Below are 24,804 nucleotides of genomic sequence, written 5' to 3'. Positions count from 1 at the left end.
CTGTTGATGACAAAGCAAAACCACAAAGAAAACACAAATGGCCAGCCCACGAAAGCACTGGGATGTCACATACCATTGTTTTGGTTCTTAGTCAGCTGCTTTCTAGATCCCTGGCAGCGTGGATATTGGCACACCACAGGACACAGGGGAAATTTCATGTAGTGCAGTTTGTGGGAGGTGTGGAGAACAATTCCTGCCGAAAGTGGCTACTTGTTGATACTCATTCTGCTTATGTTTATATTTACAAGTTGGTATTGATTCTGTTTTTGTTTATAACCTCAAAGGTATTGCACAACAAATGTATTAACATTCACGCAATTACAGCAGCCATGTGAGTAGATACAGAGATATCCAGTATAGTCAATTGTTCAAAGTCAAAGTCAAATTTATTTATATAGCACATTTAAAACAACAAATGTTGACCAAGGTGCTGTACAATTAAGATAATCAAAAGAAATAAAAACATACACAGACATGATAAAAGTTAAGAAAAAGAATCATAAAATTAAAAGATTTGAGTAAGAAGTAAGATAAATAAAAGTAATACAAACTTATTCTGATTTAAAAGTCATGGAGTAAAAGTGGGTTTTCAGACAGGTTTTAAAAGTGTCCAATGTTGGTGAGGTCCTGATGTGAAGGGGAAGTTTGTTCCGCAATTTAGGAGCAGCAAAGGCCCGATCTCCTCTGTGCTTAAATCTGGACCTCGGGACAGGCAGGAGCAATTGATCCGCAGACCTCAGTGATCTTGCAGGAGTAATTGGCCTTTATTTGTATAACACTTTACTTAGTCCCTAAGGACCCCAAAGTGCTTTACACTACATTCAGTCATTCACCCATTCACGCACACATTCACACATTGGTGATGGCAAGCTACATTGGAGTGTACCAATTTAAAAGATCAGAAAGGTATGAGGGTGCTAACCCGTGCAACGCCTTAAAAATAAATAATAAAATCTTAAAATTAATTCTAAAACTAACTGGCAGCCAGTGTAATGATGCCAGTATGGGGGATATGTGGCCTCGCTTGCATGTGCCAGTTAGTAATCATGATGCAGATGGCTAATTGATGACAGACTAACTTCAGAGTGAAGACTATTACAGTAGTCGAGGCGAGATGAAATGAAGCCATGGATAGCTCTTTCAAAGTCTCTAAAATAGAGAAATGGCTTCACTTTAGCAAGTAGCCAAAGGTTAAGGAAACTGGTCTTGATTACAGCATTAATCTGTTTGTCAAACGTTAGATTAGAGTCAAAAATCACTCCTAGGTTCCTCGCAAAAGGTTGTTAATAATGGGTTTTTATTAATTTCCAATAGAAGCAATAAATACAAGAACCATGACATAACTGAAATAAGTCCTGACCTAACCACATACAACTTTTCTTTTAATGTTGTACTTGCACATTGTGTTATTTGTTTTAACTTCAAATCAAATTGCAGAGCTCAGTCAAGTGAAAAGCAAAGTAGAATCTCTGTGTTTTGCTGAAAAGATGGCTCTGAAGCAGAAACATGACAATTTGCTATTAATGAAATGAAAGCCCCTGTCCGCTTTAAAATTAGATTCTTTCTCATGCACTTATTGTGATATTTAGCAGAGCTTTTTATGTCCAACTTGTAAGTTGTAAGTTGTACTTCGCCAGTGAACCACAATTGTAAAATTACAGCAGTGCAAACTGTGCATTTCATTGTCACTGAAACATGCATGTGTTAATTTGGTAATGTGGAAAATGTTGGTTGTTTTTATATTTGATTCTAATCTGCTGCTAAGTTTGTTTTAATTAAAGTGCCGCAATTGCAAACACACCCCAAGAATTCTTATTCGTTCAGTATAATTTCACTATGATCTGCTGACAAACTAAAGTGATTTCCATGTCTCTGTTAGGCTATGAGACGGTAACATTTAATGTTTAAATGCGTGCAGTTTAAACTTTCAGAGCTCTAATGTGCATCCATTGTGGCAGAAATAAACAGCAGCACTGAGAATGCACTCAGCAATAAAATAACTCAAATTAAAATGTTTATTTTGCCTCTCTGTGCGCTAAATCCCCAAATTAATAATTTTTCGACAGTATTATTTCCTGTCTTATTTGCAACAGTGTTGCAAATGGTCTTTATAGACTTTTATCGCCATTTTACCATTGTGATGTGATAATGTCTCTAGTGGAGTAGGCGGCGCTCAAAAGCATCACATTGTGCACAAGATGAGTCATATGAGGCATGAATCCCCCCCTTCATCTGAATACACACACAGAGATACACACAGAAAGCCTGGCTTAACAGAGAACGCTGAAAACTATGATACCTGATATATAGAGTCTCTCCAGGAAAATTCTTCCAAGGTTTTAGTAATACAAATTAAAGTCTCTTTATTACTCTTTCCTGTATCTTCACTCTTCTATTCACACATATTGTCACACAGTATGTGTGACAATATATGTCACACAGAGAATTTAGATTTGGGTACATGGAAATTGCTTGTGGAGTCCCCTAAGGGTCAGTAGTGGGCCCCCAGTAGTGTGCCCCAGTCTATTTTATATATATGTATATATATATATATATATATATATATATATATATATATATATATATATATATATATATATATATATATATATATATATATATATATTTTTTGTATACTTGTATACATATGATCCAAATAAATGATCAACCAATCAATCACTCAATCTCTTATAATAATTAATATTAATTACATAAATTATTATTATAAATTCTTTTTCACCAAAATGTTGAGGAAACGTTTAATTTCCCATACACGACATCCAGTAATAGTCCCAGGGGTAAAGGCTGCTCAAGCATATTTGAGTTTTTAAAGCATTATCAAAACCTCGTAAAGACTGTGCAAAATATTTGTTCTGGAGATGTAGATTACGAGGTAATTCAGTTTTGTCCCCAAATAATCTGGAAAATTAATAATTTAATTGAATTCGTTTTTGTGTCATATCTGCTCTTTTTAGAAATGAATGGCAGAGCTAAGAGCTTACTGAGCGGATAAATCAATATATTAACGTATGAATTCACAAGACTGATGATTTTGTGATGCAGTTCTCCCATTCCATATTTGCAGCAACAATGGTTGCCTTTTGTTATATTTTTTATATTCTTTATGTGTCTCTAACACCTGTGTCTCATATTGTCTCTGGCAGTAGCAGGTGGCACTCAATTGATCCATTTTGACCAAAAAACAAGTCAAATGAAGCAGAAAATTCATCATTTTTGCCTCAAGCAGAAAGTCTAGGCAGAAAGACAGTTGATAATCACTGTTGTGATACCTATTATCACCAGTGGTTATTTTTTGGCTTCACCTTTGTTGTTGTTTCATTTCACCTTTACTTCATAGTACACCATTCTAGCATGCTGGCATCAGTATGTAAATTTCAGCCATGTGCTTAGGATCACCATCCTGCTGAAAGGTACAACTCTAGCTATAAAGACAGCGTTATTTTATTCTCAAACACAATGCAGAAAATTGTCCAGTCTCTTGTAATAACCTTAACAAACATATGCTTACAACAAGCATATGCCAAGCACTCTGGAAGCTTCCATGTAGCTGAGAGGTTTAGGCTGAGAGTAACCTCAACCAAAGACTAAAGTCTGAAAACTTCAGCCACCATATTTCACACTTGCTGTGAGTTCTCCTGGGAAGCAGTCTTTAGTCAACCATGTCTACTGCTATTATAAGCAAGCAATAAAAGGATTCAGATGTCCAGAATAAATGTTTCTTGAAGGCATAGTGTTTGCTTTTATGTTCACTCGAACACATTAGTTTTCCTCTGGCTTTCTTTCGGAAAGCAGAAGCTTTGCCGGGCACATTTCTCTTGGAAGTTAAATTTGTGCAATTTGTGCTGCAAGAAATACTTGCAGTGTTCTTAGAGATTTATTGTTTGCATCAAATGATTGACAATAGGGTGACTTATTTCAATATTTTCCACTCCCTTTGACTCCAGGGGTTTTATTTCACTGATTACAATTTGACATGATAAACATGACTACAGTATGTCGGTTTTATGTATGATCTGTTTTAGTATTCCATCTTTATCTGTAGGCAGCGTTTCAAAGAAATGTTTTTTTTTTAAAGCAATTTCCTTTTTATTTATTTTTTTTACATTACATCACTACATAAGATAAGATAAGATAAGATAGATAACATAGATAAGATAACCTTTATTAGTCCCACACGTGGGAAATTTGTTTTGTCACAGCAGGAAGTGGACAGTGCAAAAGTTATATAGCAAAAATTAGAATATAATAAGAATAAATACAGTACACAACTGTACAGAATAGAATAAAATAAAATACTATATACAGTAGAATAAAATAGAATAAAATATACAATAGGATAAAAATAGAATACAAATTCTATATACAACTGAGTAAAAATACAACTTTGTCAGAAAAGAATATTGCACTTAGTTTTATTGCACATGTGTGGGTTTGTGTGTGTTTGATCAGTTGAAGTTTTTGTTGTAGAGTCTGACAGCAGTAGGGAGGAAAGACCTGCGAAATCTCTCCGTCCCACACCGTGGGTGCCGCAGCCTGCCACTAAAGAAGCTGCTCAGTGCTGTCAGAGTCTGCTGCATGGGGTGGGAGATGTTGTCCAACAGGGATGACAACTTAGCCACCATTCTCATGTCACTCATCACCTCCACTGGGTCCAGAGGGCATCCTAGAACAGAGCTGGCCCTGCGGATCAGCCTGTTCAGTCTCTTCCTGTTCCCAGCAGAGATGCTGCCACCCCAGCAGACCACACCATAAAAGATGGCTGAGGCCACAACAGAGTCATAGAAGGTCTTCAGGAGTGGGCCCTCCACTCCAAAAGATCTGAGTCTCCGCAGCAGGTACAGCCTGCTCTGCCCTTTCCTGTAGAGGGCGTCTGAATTATGAGACCAGTCCAGTTTGTTGTTCAGATGAACACCAAGGTACCTGTAGCTGTCCACAGCCTCAGTGTCCATACCTTGGATGTTCAGTGGTTGCAGTGGAGGATGTTTGTGCCTGCAAAAGTCTACCACCAGCTCCTTGGTTTTACTGGTGTTAATCTGGAGGTAGTTCAGCTGGCACCAGTCCACAAAGTCTTGTGTCAGTTCTCTGTACTCCTTGTCGTCCCCATCAGTGAATAGGCCGACTATTGCAGAGTCATCAGAGAACTTCTGCAGGAAGCACTGGGTGGAGTTGTGGGAGAAGTCTGCAGTGTAGATGGTGAAAAGGAATGGAGCCAGAACCGTTCACTGTGGGGCCCCCGTACTGCAGACGACCCTGTCCGACACACAGCCCTGAGTTCTCACATACTGTGGTCGGTCGGTGAGGTAGTCCAAAATCCAGGTAGTGAGGTGATGGTCCACTCCAGAGTTCTCCAGCTTGTCCTTCAGGACTGTGGGAAGAATAGTGTTGAAGGCACTGGTGAAATCAAAGAACACGATTCTCATAGTGCTCCCAGTGGTCTCCAGGTGAGCGAGGGAATGACGCACGAGGTGAATGACGGCATCATCCGCACCAATGCCAGGCTGGTAGGCAAACAGAAGTGGGTCCAATGATGAGCTCACCAGGTGCCGAAGCTGAGCCAGGACCAGCTGCTCCAGGGTCTTCATCAGGGTCTTCATACATAATGTAGAAAAGACCATTGCATATGTCAACATATAAATATATATATATATATATTTTTTTTTTTTTTCTCTTTCAAACAAAAGTCACTGAGATTAGATTGTGAAATTGTCTTTTCCACATACTGAACTGTAGCACTACAACAAATGTTCACTGACATTAACCCTTTAGAGCCGCTCGGAGCGGCATGCTCTGTTTTGCGTAACTATTTTTAAATCCCGGTAGCTCTGCAACCACGTAAGCTAGCGCAGTAATTTTTTTTGCATATGAAACCGGAGGAGTTGTACTTACAGCTTATGCCATCAGCTTGTCCTAGGTCACATTCCTTCCACATAGCTTTGCAAAAACTGCATAAAAAGCACTTGCAGCAACAAAAACATAATATTCCAGAAACACGCTTTGCCGATCCGATCAGCTGTTCATAACACTTCCTACATTGGAATAGACATCAGCGTGGCCTTTTGCATGTCCGCCATTACCTGCCTGAAACCGGAAGTGACGTCATTTTCGCGGAAATGTAGTTTTTTTTTACCATCAGGGCCTCAGGGCCTATACTGGTGTTTTTAAAAGTTATGTTTGACTTTATGACTTTCTGTGTCTTTTCTGGGATGCTTAAAACTCAAATTGCACTGCTGGAAATAGTTTATTTTGATGCATATGCTGCTTTTTTGTAAATTTGCACTATAATATTTATTTTCGTTTTTCCTGCAGTATATAAAAATTGGTGTATTTCAAAAATAAAACTATGAAGACACTCAAAATAAATTTCCTGTGGTAGGAAACTATTTTGTGCAACTTTTTTGTATTTACAGTTTTGAGGGATAAGCCTCTTAAAATTCTCTAACTAGAAATATATGTTAAAAAAGCAAAAACGATTTTCAATTTTTTTGTAGTTTATTGCACTTTTTTGCAATTTATGTAATTACTATGCACTTAATGAATACATATTATTAAAATCTGGGCTATAATTGTTGTATTGATGTATAGCAACTTGAAATGCTCCCAAAAATGGCACTACACCATGTAAAAATATAATATAAGCTCTGGCGGACTTGGTTCTATGGTAGGTCTTAAAGGGTTAAAGGGCACCCTAACATGTTGCCTGTTAAACAAAGCTCATTTAGACCTCATTTAGAAAGTTTGTTTCTTTCCTACAATCAGCATTGTAAGAGGGACTCCTACTAGCAGATCAATACAATCTGTTTCCTGCATAAGCAAAGAAAGACAACTGGACATCTAATAACTTGTTTACACACAACTTCACACATAGAGATAATGAATGACTGAGAAGGAAACAGAAAACTACCTATGCCAGGCCAACGAAGGGACTTGTAAATGTGTTCCGTTGTCCTTGACAGAACCAACATTTTTAACAAACAGCTTCTGTTCCAATTCAAAACCCCTGAAATATATTTATATGGATTCTGATTAATTTGCTGTTTATTCCCTGAAAACACTGTAACCAATAAAGATTATTTCCAATCCGTCCACCTACATGCAGAAACCACAGATTAAAGGTCTTGTGCATATTATTCATGGCTGAGGAGAGAAAAGCAGGTTCTCCTTGTTCTCTTTTCTATCTATTTTCTCTGGTTACGAGAAGCAATAAATCTGGGGCCTGGGTGAGATTATAGAGCTGCCCTTAGCTGGAAATGAAAGCTTGGTGTTTATCCTGCTGGTCAAGCCTCCTGGGTTACACAGCAAGGCAGAGCAAGTGGCTAATATTTAGAGGGTAATAAAAACTAATAGGAACATGCAAAGACAGTTCTTTCATCTCAGGTGAACAGGAGTGTAGATGTAGTGTTGTTCAAAAAAAGAAAAGTCTATAACAGGAGTAGGTGTCTGCTGTTTCACTTGTGTCTTTGTTATCCATTCTTAGGTTTAAAATGCACTTGTAGTTGCCAACTGGCTACGCTCAGTGGGAGAGGATACCAAAAGGCATTTTGAGGCTACGGAAATATGATTGTCAGAGGTATTGTAAGCAACAGCAGCCTTGAGCCTTAAAAGTCAACAGTGCTGCTGTCTGCGTGTATTCATCTGAGTTCAGGATGGCTGATCACAGACAAACAGTGCTCAAAGTATTGTTTGTCTGTTTGTGTGTTTGTGTTTGTGTCTGGTTTCCCAAACTGTACCAAGTTGTTATTGTCAATAGTAAACATGTGATTGAATGCAAAACATGAATTGTGTTTGTAGGTGTGTGTGCGTGCGTGTGTGTGTGTGTACAACTGCACAGAAGAAGGCAGAGTTTCATCAGTCAAATAGCGGAATAGTGTGTTCAGTGAACGTTTTCAGGTATTGACATTCTACAAAGCAGATCATACATAGAATTAATCAGAAACGTCATACAGTCTAATCAGACTGTTTATATAAGGTTCGAATCATATTTATAGCTTCTCTCGACCCCTCAAAAAATTTGACAACACTACAAGTGAAACACGGTCTTTAACACAAGCAGCAAAGCAATAACACAAAACCAAAACGTGCTGCTATTACAGATACCCTGACTCATTTGCATACTTGTTAATGAATAGACCAATCAGAATATTTCAAAAGTGCTTTCAGTGAATTTTTCTAGGTTCTGCTATATCACAAAGACAATACCATGCATCAGAATAATGGTGGGATTTGTGAACATTTAATGAGCAATGCTAACTGCCAGAACACTAGAGTTGTCTAATTCTTGGAGTTAAGAGATAAGCAACATTAATTTTTCTTCCATTCTGTATGGAAGTTTTTTGGTCCTGCACTGAATACCTACAGAGCCTTCACCATAATGGGAAGCATCATAGAGTTTATTTGTGCTTGTGTATGATTTGTGCATTGTGCTGCCATCACAAGTAAATCTGAACTAATCATTATAGACTATGAGCTATTTAATCTTGAACAATTTACTTTTACTGAAATGCAGAAAAGAAAAATTTATACTGGACCAGCTGTGTGGATGAAAGAACTATGGAAATGAGAACACAGCATAGCTCTACACTGGAAGAATACTAGGTATTGCATAAGCATTCTGAGAAAGTCAGACAATGGCAGCTTATTACATTTTATGGAGCAACTTAGTATTAACCAATATATTGTGATATACTACTATAAGGTTAGAAGTGAAGCAGCTATTTTAAATCAAGCTTTAAATTTACACTGTTGCAAGTAAGACCCAGCGAGTGGTGCACAGCATAAATTTGCAATATGTTGTTGAAAAACTGACAAAAAAAAAGGCTGTAGGCTAGTCTTTAGCTAAACTTTAGGTTAGCTGAATTTAAATCCTTTCTGCAAAGCAAAGCATTATTATTTTATTTTCTGGAATCCCTTCTTATCTCTGTTCTTCCTCTATATTACAATACATGCAAATTAAAATGCAGCTTGCAACAATGTCATAAATTGGTGATGTGATTTGAAGATAAGTAGACATGATGTCACCACACCCGAGACTTGGGAAAGAACATGTTCATAACCAAATAAATAAATATATAAATTTGCTGTGGGTTAGAAGTGTCAAAGGTGGTGGGCTTTGCTTTCAAAAGGTCAGCATAGGGTCAAAGCCAAACTCTGAGCAGAAAACCACATAGCTACTCTCTTTATCTAATATAATGGCTCTGTTCTGTGTGGTGTCACTGACTTGCGTGCCTAAAACCCTGCCAGCCAGAAAAGAAAAAGAAAAGGAAGAAGAATAAACTGTTGCATAAAACCAATCTTGCACCAAATTAACTAATTAACTGGTATCCACCCTAGAGCAGCAGCACCAGAAAAGGAAAGTCATACTGGATGTGTATGTAGCAACTGTTTGCAGACAAGTTCACTACAATTATTTTTCCAACTTACTAAATATGCATGAGCTAACCCTTCCTCCCACGGGAGGAAAATCACGCATTTTGAGTGAGATTGAGTGAGATTCAGTCGGGAGTTAATCATCTGTATAAACCACAGTGTGGCGCGATGAACAACACAACACACAAAAGGTGAAGGGACTCTCTGTTCTGTATGGTGTGATGCCTAAAGCCTCACCGTATCTATTTTCTTTTTTAACCATTTAGTCTTATATTAAATGTTAGCTTAGCTAAACATCCTATCTATGCCAAGCTGCGCATTTTTGGACGTCTATTAAACTGGTAAACTTTCAGGTATAATTCACACATACATACACTGACACCCACCCCCTTTTTTCACTCCACCCGAAAGACGAGTGTGGTTTCCTCACTGCGCCTCCTCGTCAGATTTATCACTTGGAGCTGAGGAGAACCAGACGCAACTTTTCCTTGTGAAGAAGTGCCGAAGGACAGAGAAGCAGTCGTCACATCAGCACGCACAGTTTAATCAGTGAGCAGCAAAGCTGAGACCTTGCGTCTCCACCGGCTGGATTGTCCGTTAACAACTACTTTCAGCTTGCGCTCACACCTCACTAAGAGCGGGTAATTAAACTTTGTTTATTTATTCTTTTATCCTAAACTTTAAAAACACGGAACATTTATCAATGTTTGCTGGTAAGTGCCTGAAATATTATTTCAATTTCACGCTGAATTTCATCTATATATTTCTGCTTTTTTCGGGGGGTCTCTTTTTTTTCCAATGACAGCAATAAGTAACGCTCCTATGAATTGATTTGCATGGTTCTTATTAGAAAAAAATTTTCATTCTACTTTTTTGTATCATTCTCCCTGCTTTCTCTCACATTATATTGTGCGCTGTTTTGGGTCAGTCGGGTTAATTGCATTGCACTAGCTTATCACTACAAATCCGTTTTTATCCTGTTAAAATGTGCCCTTTTTCCTGCGATGGGTTGCCATATTTAGTGTTTCTTACCTCATGTGCAGGGGCATTAAAGTGATAAATTTTGCAAGAAATAAAGGGCACTGTCATCAGGATTAGCCTTGTCTGTTATGTTGGTTTGCAGTAAAGTGACAAGGTCCTAATAAATTACATAAAATCACCGACTAGATGTCTTTACCCACACACATATTCATCAGGAAAAAATCAAAGACATGTCACACTTGCCAACACGATTAAGCTGAAACATTGCGATCATGTAATTTGTTGTGATCATATCTTGTTGCCATGAATGTGACCCTGCATGAGTAATGCTGAGTTGGGAAATGTCTTTTCCAGGTGAAGATGTCCTTTTGTTTCCAAAGAAGACGCAGCATGCTGAAATACTTTATCTTCACGCAAACATCTTAGCTCTGGAATGCATTATGTACCACAAAGTATGAACATTTAATACCTAATTTATTGGATCAAGTTGTTCTCAATTTAAAAACCAAACAAACCCAAAGAAAGAAGGATTTTCTGCTAAGATATGGGGGAGTCAAATATCAGCCTCGTGGTAGGACCTTCTAGAGAGATGCAGGAAAATGTCAGAGAAGGCAAGCTGGATCATTACATAGACAACTATGACATGGACTATGGCATCCCTCCAGATGAGATCCCCGATACCACACAGGGTCAAGCCTTCTTTGTTGCCACCATTGTTATCGGTGTGGTCCTTGTCTGCATCATGCTTGTTTGTGGATTGGGAAACTTCATATTCATTGCCACACTGACAAGATACAAAAAACTCAGAAATCTAACCAACCTGCTTATTGCTAATTTGGCCATCTCCGACTTCATTGTGGCAGTCGTTTGTTGCCCATTCTTGGTGGACTACTACGTGGTTAAGCAGCTTTCCTGGGATCATGGATTGGTGCTCTGTGCCTCTGTGAACTATCTCCGTACTGTGTCACTCTACGTGTCGACAAACGCATTGCTTGCCATTGCAGTTGACAGGTGAGTTTCTCAATCTTTTCATTTGTCTGTATGTCTGTGAGTGAGTCTGCATGGGTGTGCAATTAGATTCAGTTCTTTTTATTTGAAAAAAATATTTCATTTTTGTGTATAAAGTGTATAGAGATTATATAACTTGAAAAACTTTGAAAACTGTACACTGCTTTATTCAGCTGTAATGGGATATATGAAAACTCTGTGCAATTCTTTGTCTTTGTCTTTTGAACTTGAGGTCTTTACTTCACTTGAAAACAACATAGTATGTTTCTCTGAGTGATAGAGCCAAGAGGTTATGATGAGTGTTTGAATGCAGAGGTATCAACCCAAAAGAAAAATACAGATATGCTTAATAACAAAAAATGAGAGTCTTTATTGGGCTGTTTAAAGAAGTCTGCAAGCATAATCCAACAGGGAAAAAGCATAAATACAAAAACAAGGATCAGTAAGTTGCCTGAATCACACCAGTTGGTCCCTATTTGGAAGAGTAGCAGGTTTACTTTGAGCTCCTTGCAAATGACCAAGCTTCTCACCCTATATCTAAGGTAGAGTCAGCCACCCTTCACAGGAAGCATTTTTTTAGTTTTGCAACTGTGATCTTTTTCTTCCATTCACTAACCACAGCAAGTGACTATGGGTGATGGTGGAAATGTGGATGGACAGTTAATATACAGCTTTGCTTTCATGTTCTCTTCATTATCACAGACAGGTACAGCATCTACATTACTTCAGATGCTGCACCAATACATGTCTCATTCCCCTGCTCTCTCCTTTCTTCATTCTTGAACAAGGCCTCACGATACTTGAACTTCACTTTGGGCAGCAACTCATTCCCAACATGGAGTGGGCATGCAGCCTTTTTCTGCCAGAAAACCATGTCCTCAGATTTGGAGGTATTAGCTAGTTTAGTTTCACTTCTCAACCACCTCAATGTAAGCTGCAGGCCATCATTTGATGAAGCCAACAGAAAGACATAATTTGCAAAAGGCAGATATGAGATTCTAAGACTACCAAATCTGGCCATGTGAATCAGGTAGTCAAAGGCAGAGGCTTGGTCTCATCCCCAGTTGTTGAAACAGGTTCTTGGGATATGGAATGTTATTGCTGTGGTGGGGAAGTAACCTGAGCTAGTGATTGAGGTGTTACCACCGATATATTGCCATGCTTGCCTCAATGAGCAGCTTGGGTTCTGGAGCTAGTCTCCTGCAGAGAAGCTGAACTCTGGAGCTGTCCAGAGTGGGGAGGGCAATGAGCCAAGCCAGTATACTTATATCCCACCCTGCTCAGTGCAGTATTCCTCAGAGTTGCTTTCTTCTGCCTTTGGACAGGGGAACAGATCCCAGCTTTTGTTTGTGCTCACAAATCAAATGGCAGTTCAGAGACCTTGGCCATCTTGGAGCTCATAGGTGGGAGATCTTTATCTCATCTGTTGCAGAGGTGGGAAATCTTCACCTCTGGCAGAACTTGGGCAGCATTCTGATGTAGGCTAGGGACACTGTCTCAATGAATCATGTTCTGCTCCTCCACTGCAAGGAATTGTGGCTGTTGCTTCCTAGTGGCAATTCTCAAACCAAATTATGTGTCACGGTGAGTGAGAAGAGCCGTGTGGAAGAAATGAAGGAGGATCCAAGCGCAGGCAGTCGTGAAGGTGTGAAGGTGGTTTATTGAATAAATGGCAAAGGAAAAATGGCAAATGAAGACAAACTAAACTATACTGGAAAACAACTGAACTACAGCGCAGAAACCAGAACACGAACAAGAAGGAGGGCGAGCAGAGGCAGACAATGGTAGACAGCAGGGAACACATGGATGAAACATGGTGAATACACAGACGGACCAGCACCTACAATGACAGAGGACACGACTTAAATACACACAGAAAAACACAGGGGAATTACACACAGGTGGTGGACACAGCTGGGAATAATCAACAAGACAAGACAGAGGTAAAACTGGACACACTCACATGAGACGCAGACCTTCACAATAAAACAGGAAACGAGAACACTACACCAAGACGCAGACCTGACACTGAGAGACAGACAGACAGAGAATGACACATGGAACCTGAACTAAACTAAACGTGAGATACAACCGAGAACAAATCCTTAACATGAATAAACAGAAACATAGAATTCTAATAATAATCATCATTATAATGATAATACTCATAGCGCCCAAAACCACAACAATCATCCAAAAATAAACTAACAATCAAAACTCAAAATACTGGGTCGAAACTGACCCAGAACTGTGACATTATGGAAGGAACTGTCAAGTTGAAGTAATGATCCTATTAAGTTTGGTTCGCTTGTTTAGCCCTTAAGGCAAAAGGAACACACATCTGGCATTTGCTGAAGAACTGTGGGAGGTGTTTGGAGAGGTCATGGTTTGGTCAGGCCTTTGGTTGGCTTCAAAATGATTCTGTCAAACCATCAGACAAGTCAAAACCCAGTTTCCTTTAGGATCTGGACATTGCGGGGGTACCCTGGTTGCCTCTGCAACATCAGGTAGATGGTGGGTTTCCACTTCAGGGGAATCACGTGCTTCAGACTTCCTGAGAAACACTTTGACCTCCTACAGGAGAGCAAAGTCCAACTGCTGGATTTAAGAGGAACAATGTTGTTCCCTCCCTAGCCATTAAACAGTAGACCACCCATTTTTGAAGGAACACAGAAGTTTGCTTAGCCAGTCTATATGTGTTTTTTAGATCTGAAGAAGGCGTTCAGTGAGTATGTGTGTCATGTGGGTTGTGCTTTGACGGTATCAGGCACGTTGTTGCATGCTATTTGGTTCTTGACCAAACTGACAATTTGGTTAACATTATCAGATTGTCAGACCACCAAAATAAATGTCACAAAAAGCATATTGATAATTTTTCCCTGCGCACCAGGCATAGCGGAATTGACTCAGTATGTGCCCAGTATGCCTTTTTTGCTCTCTTCTGACCACTACTCATGCTAGGGTCATCTAGGTCGGAATTCTCTCCAGGACACAGGTCAGATTGACTACTTCTTCTTTTCAAATATTTATCCATTGCTATTGCTGCTTGTCTCACTCAAAGCATGGCTATTATTTAATTTCTTCTTCCTCTTCTTCTGTTTTACTGGCAGTTTGCAAACCATTTAATTAGAGCAGGTAGTTGTACTGCCCTCTAGTGGAAGAGAATGTAATTGTTCTGCCCGTTACTCAGGCCGGATGCAGCAGGTGTAACCAGATAATCTTCCACGGCACACCTATGTGCAGAGGTTGGGAAACACTGCTCTATATAGTATAGTCTTGTACCTTTGTGCAAAAGTTAACCATGGCTCAGATTTATTTTCAAGTGTTAGTACATTGTCAATAAGGAAAAAATATTTGTTCACTTTATCACTAGTGCTTTAAAGAGCACATTAGTAACATTGGTTAATTCATTTTTGACTGCTCATTATCTGAAGAAGCTCAGTATAAACAGATCCACTTAATATTCTGTTTAGCATGCAGCAGGTAGATATTCTGCTATGATGAATCTTTTTCATGTCCATCTCCATCTGTCCTACTGATATTATCTATTCAGTTTTCTGGCACATCATATGCATGCTATACTACAGCATACAAATGAAATGAGCAGGAAATACTTACATATCAAACATTCAACATTGGCTCAGCAGAAAGGTCATCCTACTAAAAAATGCATTTCAAAACATGAACATTTTTGACTAGTAGTCAAGTAGATCAGTCTCTCACTAGCAGTACTTTATCTTAAAGTAGATATCAATAGTATTTTCAGATAGCAATATATCTTCCTTGCATCATCAGCAGATGCCGTAAGTGACTAACTGGTGAACATAATAAAATATTTGGCAATGAAGGCACGAGATATGTTACATAGCAGCTGGAAAATTTTTAAGTAAAAAACAGGAGCCGTGCTTAAAGAAACTCAATATTCATCTTACTGGTATGATGATAAACTTGTTTCTAAATAATTGATAATTCTCATCCCTATAACATCTGAAAAATGATGTATATTAACTTCAGAGATATTTGTAACTCTCCACGGTCCCAAAAGGGCCATCTTTAAGTTAAATATAAGGTATTTGGTAAATGTTAGGTAAAGACCGTCTTCAAATGTAAAAAAGAATAACATGAAACATGGCAAGTGAGCATATCAGCAATATTATATTTGGTGAGTAAATAGGAAAGGACAAAAAAACCTCTCTGGAAGATGCAAAGTGTAGCCATTTCTGTCCCCTTCAGACTTATATGCTTGAGGGGCTTTTAAGAATACGCTATTAGGCCACAGGTGCAATCATTGTGAGTGCTCAATTAAACAGAAGCTGTTTAAAAGCCTTTTTTTATAGCAGATAATGAATTTGACGTGTGGGAAAGCACAGGTGTAAGAAATAAAAAATAATGACGAATGAATTTCATTTAGCTGCTTTTATTTCAGGGTTGCATTGTGGTGACTGTAGCTCATGACGTAGAGCAGGGCACCTACTAATCAGAAGGTTGTTGGTTTGATAACTGGCAGCTTAAGTCTGTTTGCCAAAGTATCACTGAGCAACATACTGAACCCCAAGTTGCTTTCCGATGTGTTCGTCAGAGTATGAATGTGTGTGGCTGTTAGATAGAAAGCATTTAGGTGTCCTGAATGGGTGAATGAGGCATGTTGTATGAAGTGGTCAAACAGGAAAGTGCCGTATAGGGACCGTTCCATTTGTGGTCCCTCAGTAGGTCAGAACACAACAGAACCATACTAAATGTCTCTTATTTTGTCGTATCAGAACAGCTGCAGTGAAAAGGTTTTTTTTTCTTTTCCATTTTCAGGTTAAAAAGGCCCTTGGAAATAACACAAACAGACACACACAAAATTTACCCATCCTTAAAACTATTGCAATATGATTACATACTTTAATTGGTGGTTGGCCTAAGGGAAGCTGGTGGCTCTGTTAAAGCCGTGGGGCCATATTGCCATCATGGTTTTTATCTACTTTTCCACTATGAGGGAAGGATCGCTGTTAATCAATACAAAGTTTCCCTGAAATCACCTTTAATGTATGATGCAACATTTCTGTGATGTAATAGTGGTCACCATACTGATAATGCTCTCGTTCACATCGGGGACAAGGGGTAGCATAATTTTTGGGTCTTCATCATCTGTTTGATGTAAAACCAGGGCTGTCATACATCAATATATAAGCATTTTTTATTTAAATGTGTAAATATTAAACTTTTAGCTGTGTCTAGAGGAATAATTATAATATAAATTATTTTTAAAAAGTAATTATTTGTAGCAATAAACATTTTACTGCCTCTGTCTTCCTTTACATATGGACATACATATTTCTTTTATCTGTGTTTCCATACTAAAATGACTTCTGCCAATATAATTTTATATTTTCATACAATTTTAGATATAATTCTTTGTAACTATGGCACTTCCATAACACTCAGATTGCTAAATATGCTGTTTAATATTGCATAACAGTTGTCTTGGTTTTCTTCCAGGTATATGGCCATAGTCCATCCTCTGAGGCCTCGTATGAAGTACCAAACTGCCTACTGTCTGATAACAGGAGTCTGGATTGTTCCCATTCTGATATCAATTCCCTCTGCCTATTTTGCCTCTGAGACCATGTACCCTCATGGAGGCGCCACCTCAAACACTCACAAAGTCTTTTGTGCCCAAATATGGCCTGTGGACCAGCAAGTGTACTACCAGTCATATTTCCTGTTTGTCTTTGCTGTGGAATTTGTTGGCCCTGTGATTGCCATGGCAATGTGTTATGCCCGAATTTCCCGCGAGCTGTGGTTCAAAAATGTCCCAGGTTTTCAGACAGAGCAAATACGGAAGAGGCTGCGCTGTCGCCGTAAGACAGTGATGGTCCTGATCGGAATCTTGACCGCATACATCCTGTGCTGGGCACCGTATTTTGGATTCACCATTCTGAGAGACTTCCACCCGACACTTATCTCCCGCCAGAAGAACTCACTGGTGGCTTTTTACATTATTGAGTGTATTGCCATGAGCAATAGCATGATAAATACCTTCTGTTTTGTTAGTGTCAAGAACAACACAGTTAAGTACCTGAAGAAGATTGTACTGTTGCGCTGGAAGTCAACTTATACCCCTAGTAAGACTGTCGAGGAGATGGATGTGAGAACTTCCTCCTTGCCAGTAACAGAGGAAATTGAATGCATTCACCTAAGGTGAAGAGAAAAATTGTCAAACTAAATATTACTGACATTTGGGTCTCTGTAGTAGACTGCTGAGATTTGGACATCAAATCTTGTGCTCAGATTATGGAAACTGTCCAAGCTTCACGAACCGCACGGAACCACTGAACTGACTACTGGGCCATTAGGCAGTTCCATATATATTCCAAATACCTACAGTATTTCTGCATTATGAGAATGTGATCGTTGTGCTGTTCATACTGTGGGTATTAACTGTGCATTGTAGATTATTGTCTCATCTGTATACACTATATTACACTGAAAACATGTGAATAATAGCTGCTGCTGCCCTAACTGGCCCATCCAAAATGCTTATCTTGGTATTACTTGTATAAGTTCTGAACAAAATCAAATAAGTGTTGACACCAATTTTAAAATACCAAATACCATTTTTACTGTGTGTATATATGTGTGTGTGTGTGTGTGTGTGTGTGTGTGTGTATAAGTGCACATTTTATAAATTCCATGAAATTACAAATTCCATGCCATTTAAGTATATCTAAGTATTGAACATTGAGCAAAGTTAATTTTAACAACTGAATAACCCAACAAAGACATATTTCCATGTCTGCTGAGTGTAAAGATACATTCTTTTCATCATTTCCGCTACAACAATCAATATATTGCATGCTTATTTGTAGAACAGTACATGTTATATTTCCTGATGGTAATAAACTATAAGAAACTGGAAACAAAGGCTATTTTTGTTTACCATGCTGCATTTTTTTCTATGTGTCCCTCAGTTGCCTGTGCTATTATTGAATGTATTCTTTATCACAGCGAAAGTTTTAAATATTAAAGATTGGAATACTTCACAGCTTGTTTTCATTTATAGACATAGAAGCAGTGAGGGGCTAAAAGACAATATCTTCCTTGGCAGCCTTCCAGCATCCAAGTAAATTTGTTTGATAGAGAATAAAGTTTAGTGAGATTTATTTTTGGTCATGTTGGTAACCACCACACTGACGCACAAGGGCTATAATGAATACTTAATGTGCTATTCCTCCAACTGTGAGAGTGAGACAAAGTACAAACCTTATACTCCCGTATATTTTCTGAGTTGGTATAAATAATGCATATGGGTACTTTTATCGGTCCTGTGGGTATGTAGAGATGTACAGTGAATGATACCAAGAAGAGCTGAAAAGTGTGAAATAGCCAGCACGGCTCCTTAAAAATTACATTTCCATGTAGCTAAATGTTATGTTATTATTTAAGTTTGTGACATTTAACAACAATAAGTGATTGATGTGTATTTGCTATTTTTGGCCTTTCTTTTCTACTGACATTTCTTGTAAAGGAAACAATCTGATATTAGATGGGGTGGAACTCGTCACCCTGGTAACCCTACTGTCTGTACATAAAAGATGGATGTAGCCTCTGTGATTTAACTCACTGCTTTGTGAAGTCATGTTTTGAAGGCTGGATTTGAGCATTTTTGCTGTTGGCATCTTGGATTTTTGTAGTAAATGTCACATTAGAATCTGATTGAGAAATCTGAGGATAATGTACACTCAAAGGGTAGTGACTTGTCAATCAAGATAACCATATCCTAAAGCATACCATGCTTTTTTTCTAAATAGACTTTATTTAAAAAGCTATCAGACTTTACAAAATTAAAGTATTATGTTAAATAAGAGTTGAAACAAGTGACTATAACCCAAAACACAGGAAAGTATCTGCTGATGTCATAAAAGAAAAACGTGGTATTGTGAAGTTATTTCTTTGAACTATGCTTTTTCACTCATTTTCCACCCAGTTCTTGAACCTGACCATTCTCAGGAATAAGTTCTTACTAGCAGCCTGTGTTAAAAACACATCATTTTCTCCCATTTCATTAGTAGAATATATGAAAAATAACAAAGATAACAAAGATAAAGAGTTTGACAGACATGAAATACTATTTTTAGAAGAAGGTCCCATTAAGTGACCACTCAGGATATCTCAGCATGGTGTGCAGTGTCCCTAAAAAATTGAGAAAAACAGACAATTGGAGGACAATAGAAGAGGTGGGCGATCTAAAAATGACTATCTACAGCAGAGGGAGAGCCACTAAAAGCCACGACCTTAAGAAAAAGAAAAAAACAACAAAGACCAGACTAAGATCTGAGAGATGCATCTGACTCTTCAATTGATACATATACTGCTCACCAGAAACAGACAGTGGATGTTCTGTCATGGTTTGGAACTGTTTTTCACCCAGTGGTTGGGGATCTTGTCAAAACTGATGGAATTACAAACACAGAAAGTGCCATCAGCTACTGATCCACCATGCAATACCTTTTTTAAAGCTTCTGAAAGGCAAAGGCTTAATTTTAGTATAACAATGATATGACACATGGAGCCAGTGCAGTAAAAGCATGCCTAGATAGACAAACACACAATATAGTCTCCCCCAGAGCTTTGACCTCAACATTATTGGAGTAGTGTGTGATCATCTTGACAGAGAACAGAACAAAAGTCAGCATCCAAAGAAGTCATTCAGTAAGCTCAGAGAATTATTTCTGAAGACTTCTTAAAGAAATGATAAGAAAGCTTGCCTGAGCCAATTTAGGTAATATTGAAGAATCAAGTGGCCATTTTCAATGCTGATTTTCAAGCTTGTTTGAATTGTACAGATTCTGTTTTTGTCTTTTTTTTAGATGTCTTTGCACATTTCAATAAATTTTCCTTTCCCCTATTTTCCTAGCAAAATATGAAGAAATTAGTAGTCACTCAAAACTGCTGCATAGTGCTGTATACACATTCAGCCAGAAAAATCTTTTTCATACTGGTCATTACAAAGAACAGAAGTCTAAGGCATATCAACATTAGTTTCACCTTTCAGGCCTATGGGTGTTTTACATACAACCTAAACAAATAGTCGTGCTGCCTGGACCTATTATAACTATAGGACATATTTAATGTTTTCTGGCATTTCCATAATGGCATTTGTCCTACTTTATTACATACTGGGCACAGTACCTCTTGCACCTACAAGGATTTGTCAATATAAACCTGATTCCCAAGTTAATATTGACAAAGGTCGGTTGGCCACCTAACCTTGTATCCGTTGTCACCATCAGCAATGCACCTGGAAAAATGGCCGCTGATTAAAAGGCTTTTTAAATGTTGATAATGTCTGTGTCAAAATCACTGTGGTCACAAGAGCCACTCTATATGGGCAATTTCAGCTAAACATTACAAGGACAGTTAATCATTAAAGGATTTGCTCTTCTAAATAGCAAGCTATCTTTATAGTGTTGACCTTTAGGGGACCTTTAGTGTCCGTTGTAGATTAAGCTAGTGCATGTTAAATCTATTAAATATCATTCACTTTCATTTAAGCTCCTCTTTGGAAGAGACAGCAGTGTCAATTGCACAGTTATAAGAGATAAGTAAATGCTCTAAGTGTAATAGTCTACAAAACAAACTGCATGAACCAAAACAAGCTAAGCTAAGAAGTATTAGCAACTTTAGATCAACTGGGCCAAAAATAAATAAAGTGTGATTAGCACTCTTGCCTTACAGCAAGAAGGTCCTTAGAGGGAATCGTCTACTTTCTGGGGCCATGCTAAGTGGAGCTTGCCTGAATAGGCTCCCTGAGTGAGTTCTTCCTGAGTACTCTGGTTTCCTTCCCCAGTCCAAACTGAAATTAATGCGGACACATTTTCCTAAACAACTTTTTCCCCCCCATTTTCCATTCGGTCTTTCAGTACCCACTCACTTCCTTTAATTGCCCTATTTCCCAGTGTAAAGCATTTAAGTGAAAATATCTAAGCAAAAAGAATTCAACAACATGTCTTTAACCATTTACAGGGCACTCACTGAAATACTTGGAAATTCACATTTTACATCTTAGAGTTTAATTGGATAATGATGTCACTTATAGGTGACTTTTCGATGATTGGCTGGGAGAAATCAGTGTGGATAATCTCACAGAGACAGGGAGGGAGACCAGCTTGGGTGTCCACTGAAGGTACCCAAATACGGTTTCTCACCTGATAAACAGTTAAGCAGGGAATTGCTATTGTTTTCTTGAAAATCGTCTAATGAGGAAATCATTCCTTTTCTCATTTTCTCTACCAAATGCATGCTAGTAAGATGGCTACTCATAACAAATTTAAATGAACCCATGGCAGTGGGCACAACAATGCCATCCGGCTATACTAATGCACGGAGACATTTTAACAGTATCGAAATCATTAGCCTGTAAAGCAGGAGCGGAGGTAAGAAGAGGTTCTATCTCTGGAACACATTTAATTTGAATCGCAAATACTGACCTTTTTTATTAACCACACTCCACAGCATGTGTCACACTTAGTCTGCACTGAGCTTAGTCATGCTCATTTTCATCATTTGGCCATTAGTTTCCTATTTACATCATGTGAAGATTGCTCACTTGCGCTGAATTTCTTGCTGGCTCTTGGTTGATGCTTGGAAATGTTTACTTTGCCATTATCAGGGTCCTTGCTTATTGTCTCCATCAGTCTCTGTGCTCGCTTCCCTGTGGGCAAAGTCTCACTTAGTGAAAATGTGTTATTTTTTCCCCCCTCAGTACCTCACTTTCCTGGAGAACCTGCTATTAGGCTTTACAAATAAACATTTTCAAAGAAATTATTTCATCCTCCGACTGACAGCTCAGCTTCTCAATGTTTGGCTTCCAATGTGGTACAGTGTTTACATGGCATTTGCCCATGGCATTGCTTTTCCATCTTTCCAAAGCTATTTATGTGTTTTCTATTCAAAAAAAGTAATAATATAATAGTTACATTATTCTGATATCTAAAATTGTCACCTGATGTGGCAATTTTCTACATGAGATTGTCCCACTATGAGGCACTATTGATATAAAACTAATACAAATATGTACAGAAAAGAGAATATGAGAATGTTTGAAATTTAAAAAAAAGAAGAAACACCCACTGGTTTTGCAAAATCCCTTTAATTAAAAACTAACCATTTATGTCACAAATTCACACAAATAAAAATTGGTTTGTTTAAAATATGGGGGTGTGCTAGTGCTGACCTTTTCTGATGAAAGGTTGTGGATGTTGCATCTCCTCTGCACCAGAATATTGAGATGCCTTTCTCTCTCTCTTTTTTTCTTGTTATCAAGTTATTGATGACGTACTTGTTGGGCTCAGCAAGCATCATTGGGGTTGGATGGAAAACCATGGTTCTGATAACAGAAATACAATAAAATAAATCTCCACCTTTATTTTTTCATTATACAAGTATTTTCACCTTTAAGGGACGTGCATGAACACAGCTGTTGTTCAGACATCATGTAGCATTCAGGTGTTGCTTGGTTTTTATCCCTGGGATTCATCTGGAATGAACTGCAGAGTTGTCTTTTTATTGTTTTTTTTTTTCTTCTTCCCATCTATTATAACAGCAGGGTCCTCAGAATTTTTCAGACCATGAAATGGTGTTGTCCTCTGATAGAGCCCCCAGTGTTTTAATAAGATAACATTCATCCTTTTAAAATGAATGTTATGAAATGAATAAATGCATTTACCTTATTAGCCTAACAGATCACTTCACTCTTGGACTCACTTGTGACTTCTAGAGTTCTTTTAAAGTAGAATGGGAGTCAGAGCCTTATAGCTCCCAGTTTGGATTCAAAAGACAGACATCTTCTCTAGGCGTAACCCTTTGATCACGTGACCCTGAACCATCCCTCAGTTATGCTGCAATAGGCTTAGGCAGCTGGGGGACTTCCCATAATGCATTCAGTATTTCTTATTAAACTCTGTTTGTTTATACATCACCACTGTATTGAATCATTAGTTATCATCGTAATCTGGCTCTTTCTCCCATAGTTTGTCTTTTATCCCGCCACCCTCTGCTCTCTTCTCTGTCTCCTTACCCTCAGCTTATTGTGGTAGATAGCTTCCTGGTTTCTTCCTGTTAAAAGGAAGTTTCTACTTCCCACTGTCACCAGGCCCTTTCTCATCATAGGGGGTTGTGTGATTGTTAGGGTTTCTTTCTAATATTGTTGGTTTTACAATATAAAGCACCTAGAGGAAATTTGTTCTTGTGAATTTGTCACGGTCTGGAGGGCAGACCGTGGGGGATGTAGGAGAAAGGACCCAAAACGCAGACTTAATGGAATGAACAGTGGGTTTATTTACAGTGAGGTAATTGTACACCACACATTAAATCTCCAAAAGTGCTCCCTCGACTCCCGTGACGTGTCTTCTCCCAAGTGCTGGTATCCCATGCTCTCTGCCCCTGTGCCTTCACACACCCCGTGTGTCTTGCAGTCCTGTGTTCCGCTGTCCTCCTGGGGAAAAACACAGACACAGCCGTTATGGCACCAACTCCGGCAGGCATACACTTTAACAACACTAGAAACACTGACATGGAGTCTAACTCAACGATCCTGCGCCGGAGGAAGCTCCATCGCTCTGTTAAGTAGCTCCCCCGACGATCCTGATCAGAAGCAGGTGTGTGGTAAGCTAGGCGTGACCAGCAGCTGGCAGGGCCACACCCATCAGGCCTGCAGGTGGCTGTCCTTCATCCTCCAGCCTCTCTCTCTCACACACACACACACACACACACACACACACACACACACACACACACACACACACACAAGAGCACAGTGCAGCAAACATACATCCAATACACTAATAACAATAAAGGTCCACACTGTTCACGAACCCCGAGTCCCCGGCACCGGGTCCGTGACAGAATTGTTTTGAACTGGTGCTATATATCATGAATTGAATTGAATTATTATTATTGACAGCACTGGTAATATACTCCTAGGTAGCCTACGTTTGTCCTACTTACAGCAATAACTTTAAATGTGATAAAAATCATGGTTGAGTGAGTCAGGAAATTTACAGCAGTCATTTTTTCTTTTTTCTTTTTTTCTTTACTGTAGTAATCTTGAATGGCATACATTTATTTATACATTTACTGAACCAAATTTTTGCTTATATAACAAGAGATGGTCGTTTCTTTATAAAGCCCAGTGGTTGATACCATAACTGAGCACTTTCTACTCCTGCAAGCTGCCATCCTCTCAACTAGCTTACTTGCATTATAACATATAACAAAGTTTCATCAGTTCAATCAACATTGCTTTTGAAAAGTTACAACATTTTGTTTTCTTTCTTTCCCTTTTACATCTCTCAGTCAGCTTCTCGTTTTCTGTTAGACTGAAACCTGTCTGTCAGTACAGTTGTAATATTCCATCAGGATGTTGGGATGCATATAAATGTGTTA

The 24,804-nt window shown here is 38.6% G+C and overlaps 1 protein-coding gene across 1 annotated transcript; it reads left to right on the top strand.

Moving 5' to 3' along the window:
- Positions 1-9,855: 9,855 nt before the first annotated feature.
- Positions 9,856-17,701, top strand: prokr1b (prokineticin receptor 1b). Its single transcript, XM_085427884.1, has 3 exons — positions 9,856-10,025; positions 10,720-11,376; positions 16,858-17,701. Exons 2-3 carry the CDS (start codon positions 10,910-10,912, stop codon positions 17,561-17,563), a joined length of 1,173 nt encoding a protein of 390 aa, XP_085284010.1. The 5' UTR covers positions 9,856-10,025; positions 10,720-10,909; the 3' UTR covers positions 17,564-17,701.
- Positions 17,702-24,804: the final 7,103 nt, after the last annotated feature.

This window comes from Rhamphochromis longiceps, linkage group LG13, assembly GCF_057381845.1.
Source record: "Rhamphochromis longiceps isolate RC_006_pf linkage group LG13, R_longiceps_female_GT1.1, whole genome shotgun sequence".
Taxonomy (NCBI): domain Eukaryota; kingdom Metazoa; phylum Chordata; class Actinopteri; order Cichliformes; family Cichlidae; genus Rhamphochromis; species Rhamphochromis longiceps.
The sequence above is the reverse complement of the archived record's forward strand: the minus strand, read 5'-3'. Positions and strand labels throughout refer to the sequence as shown.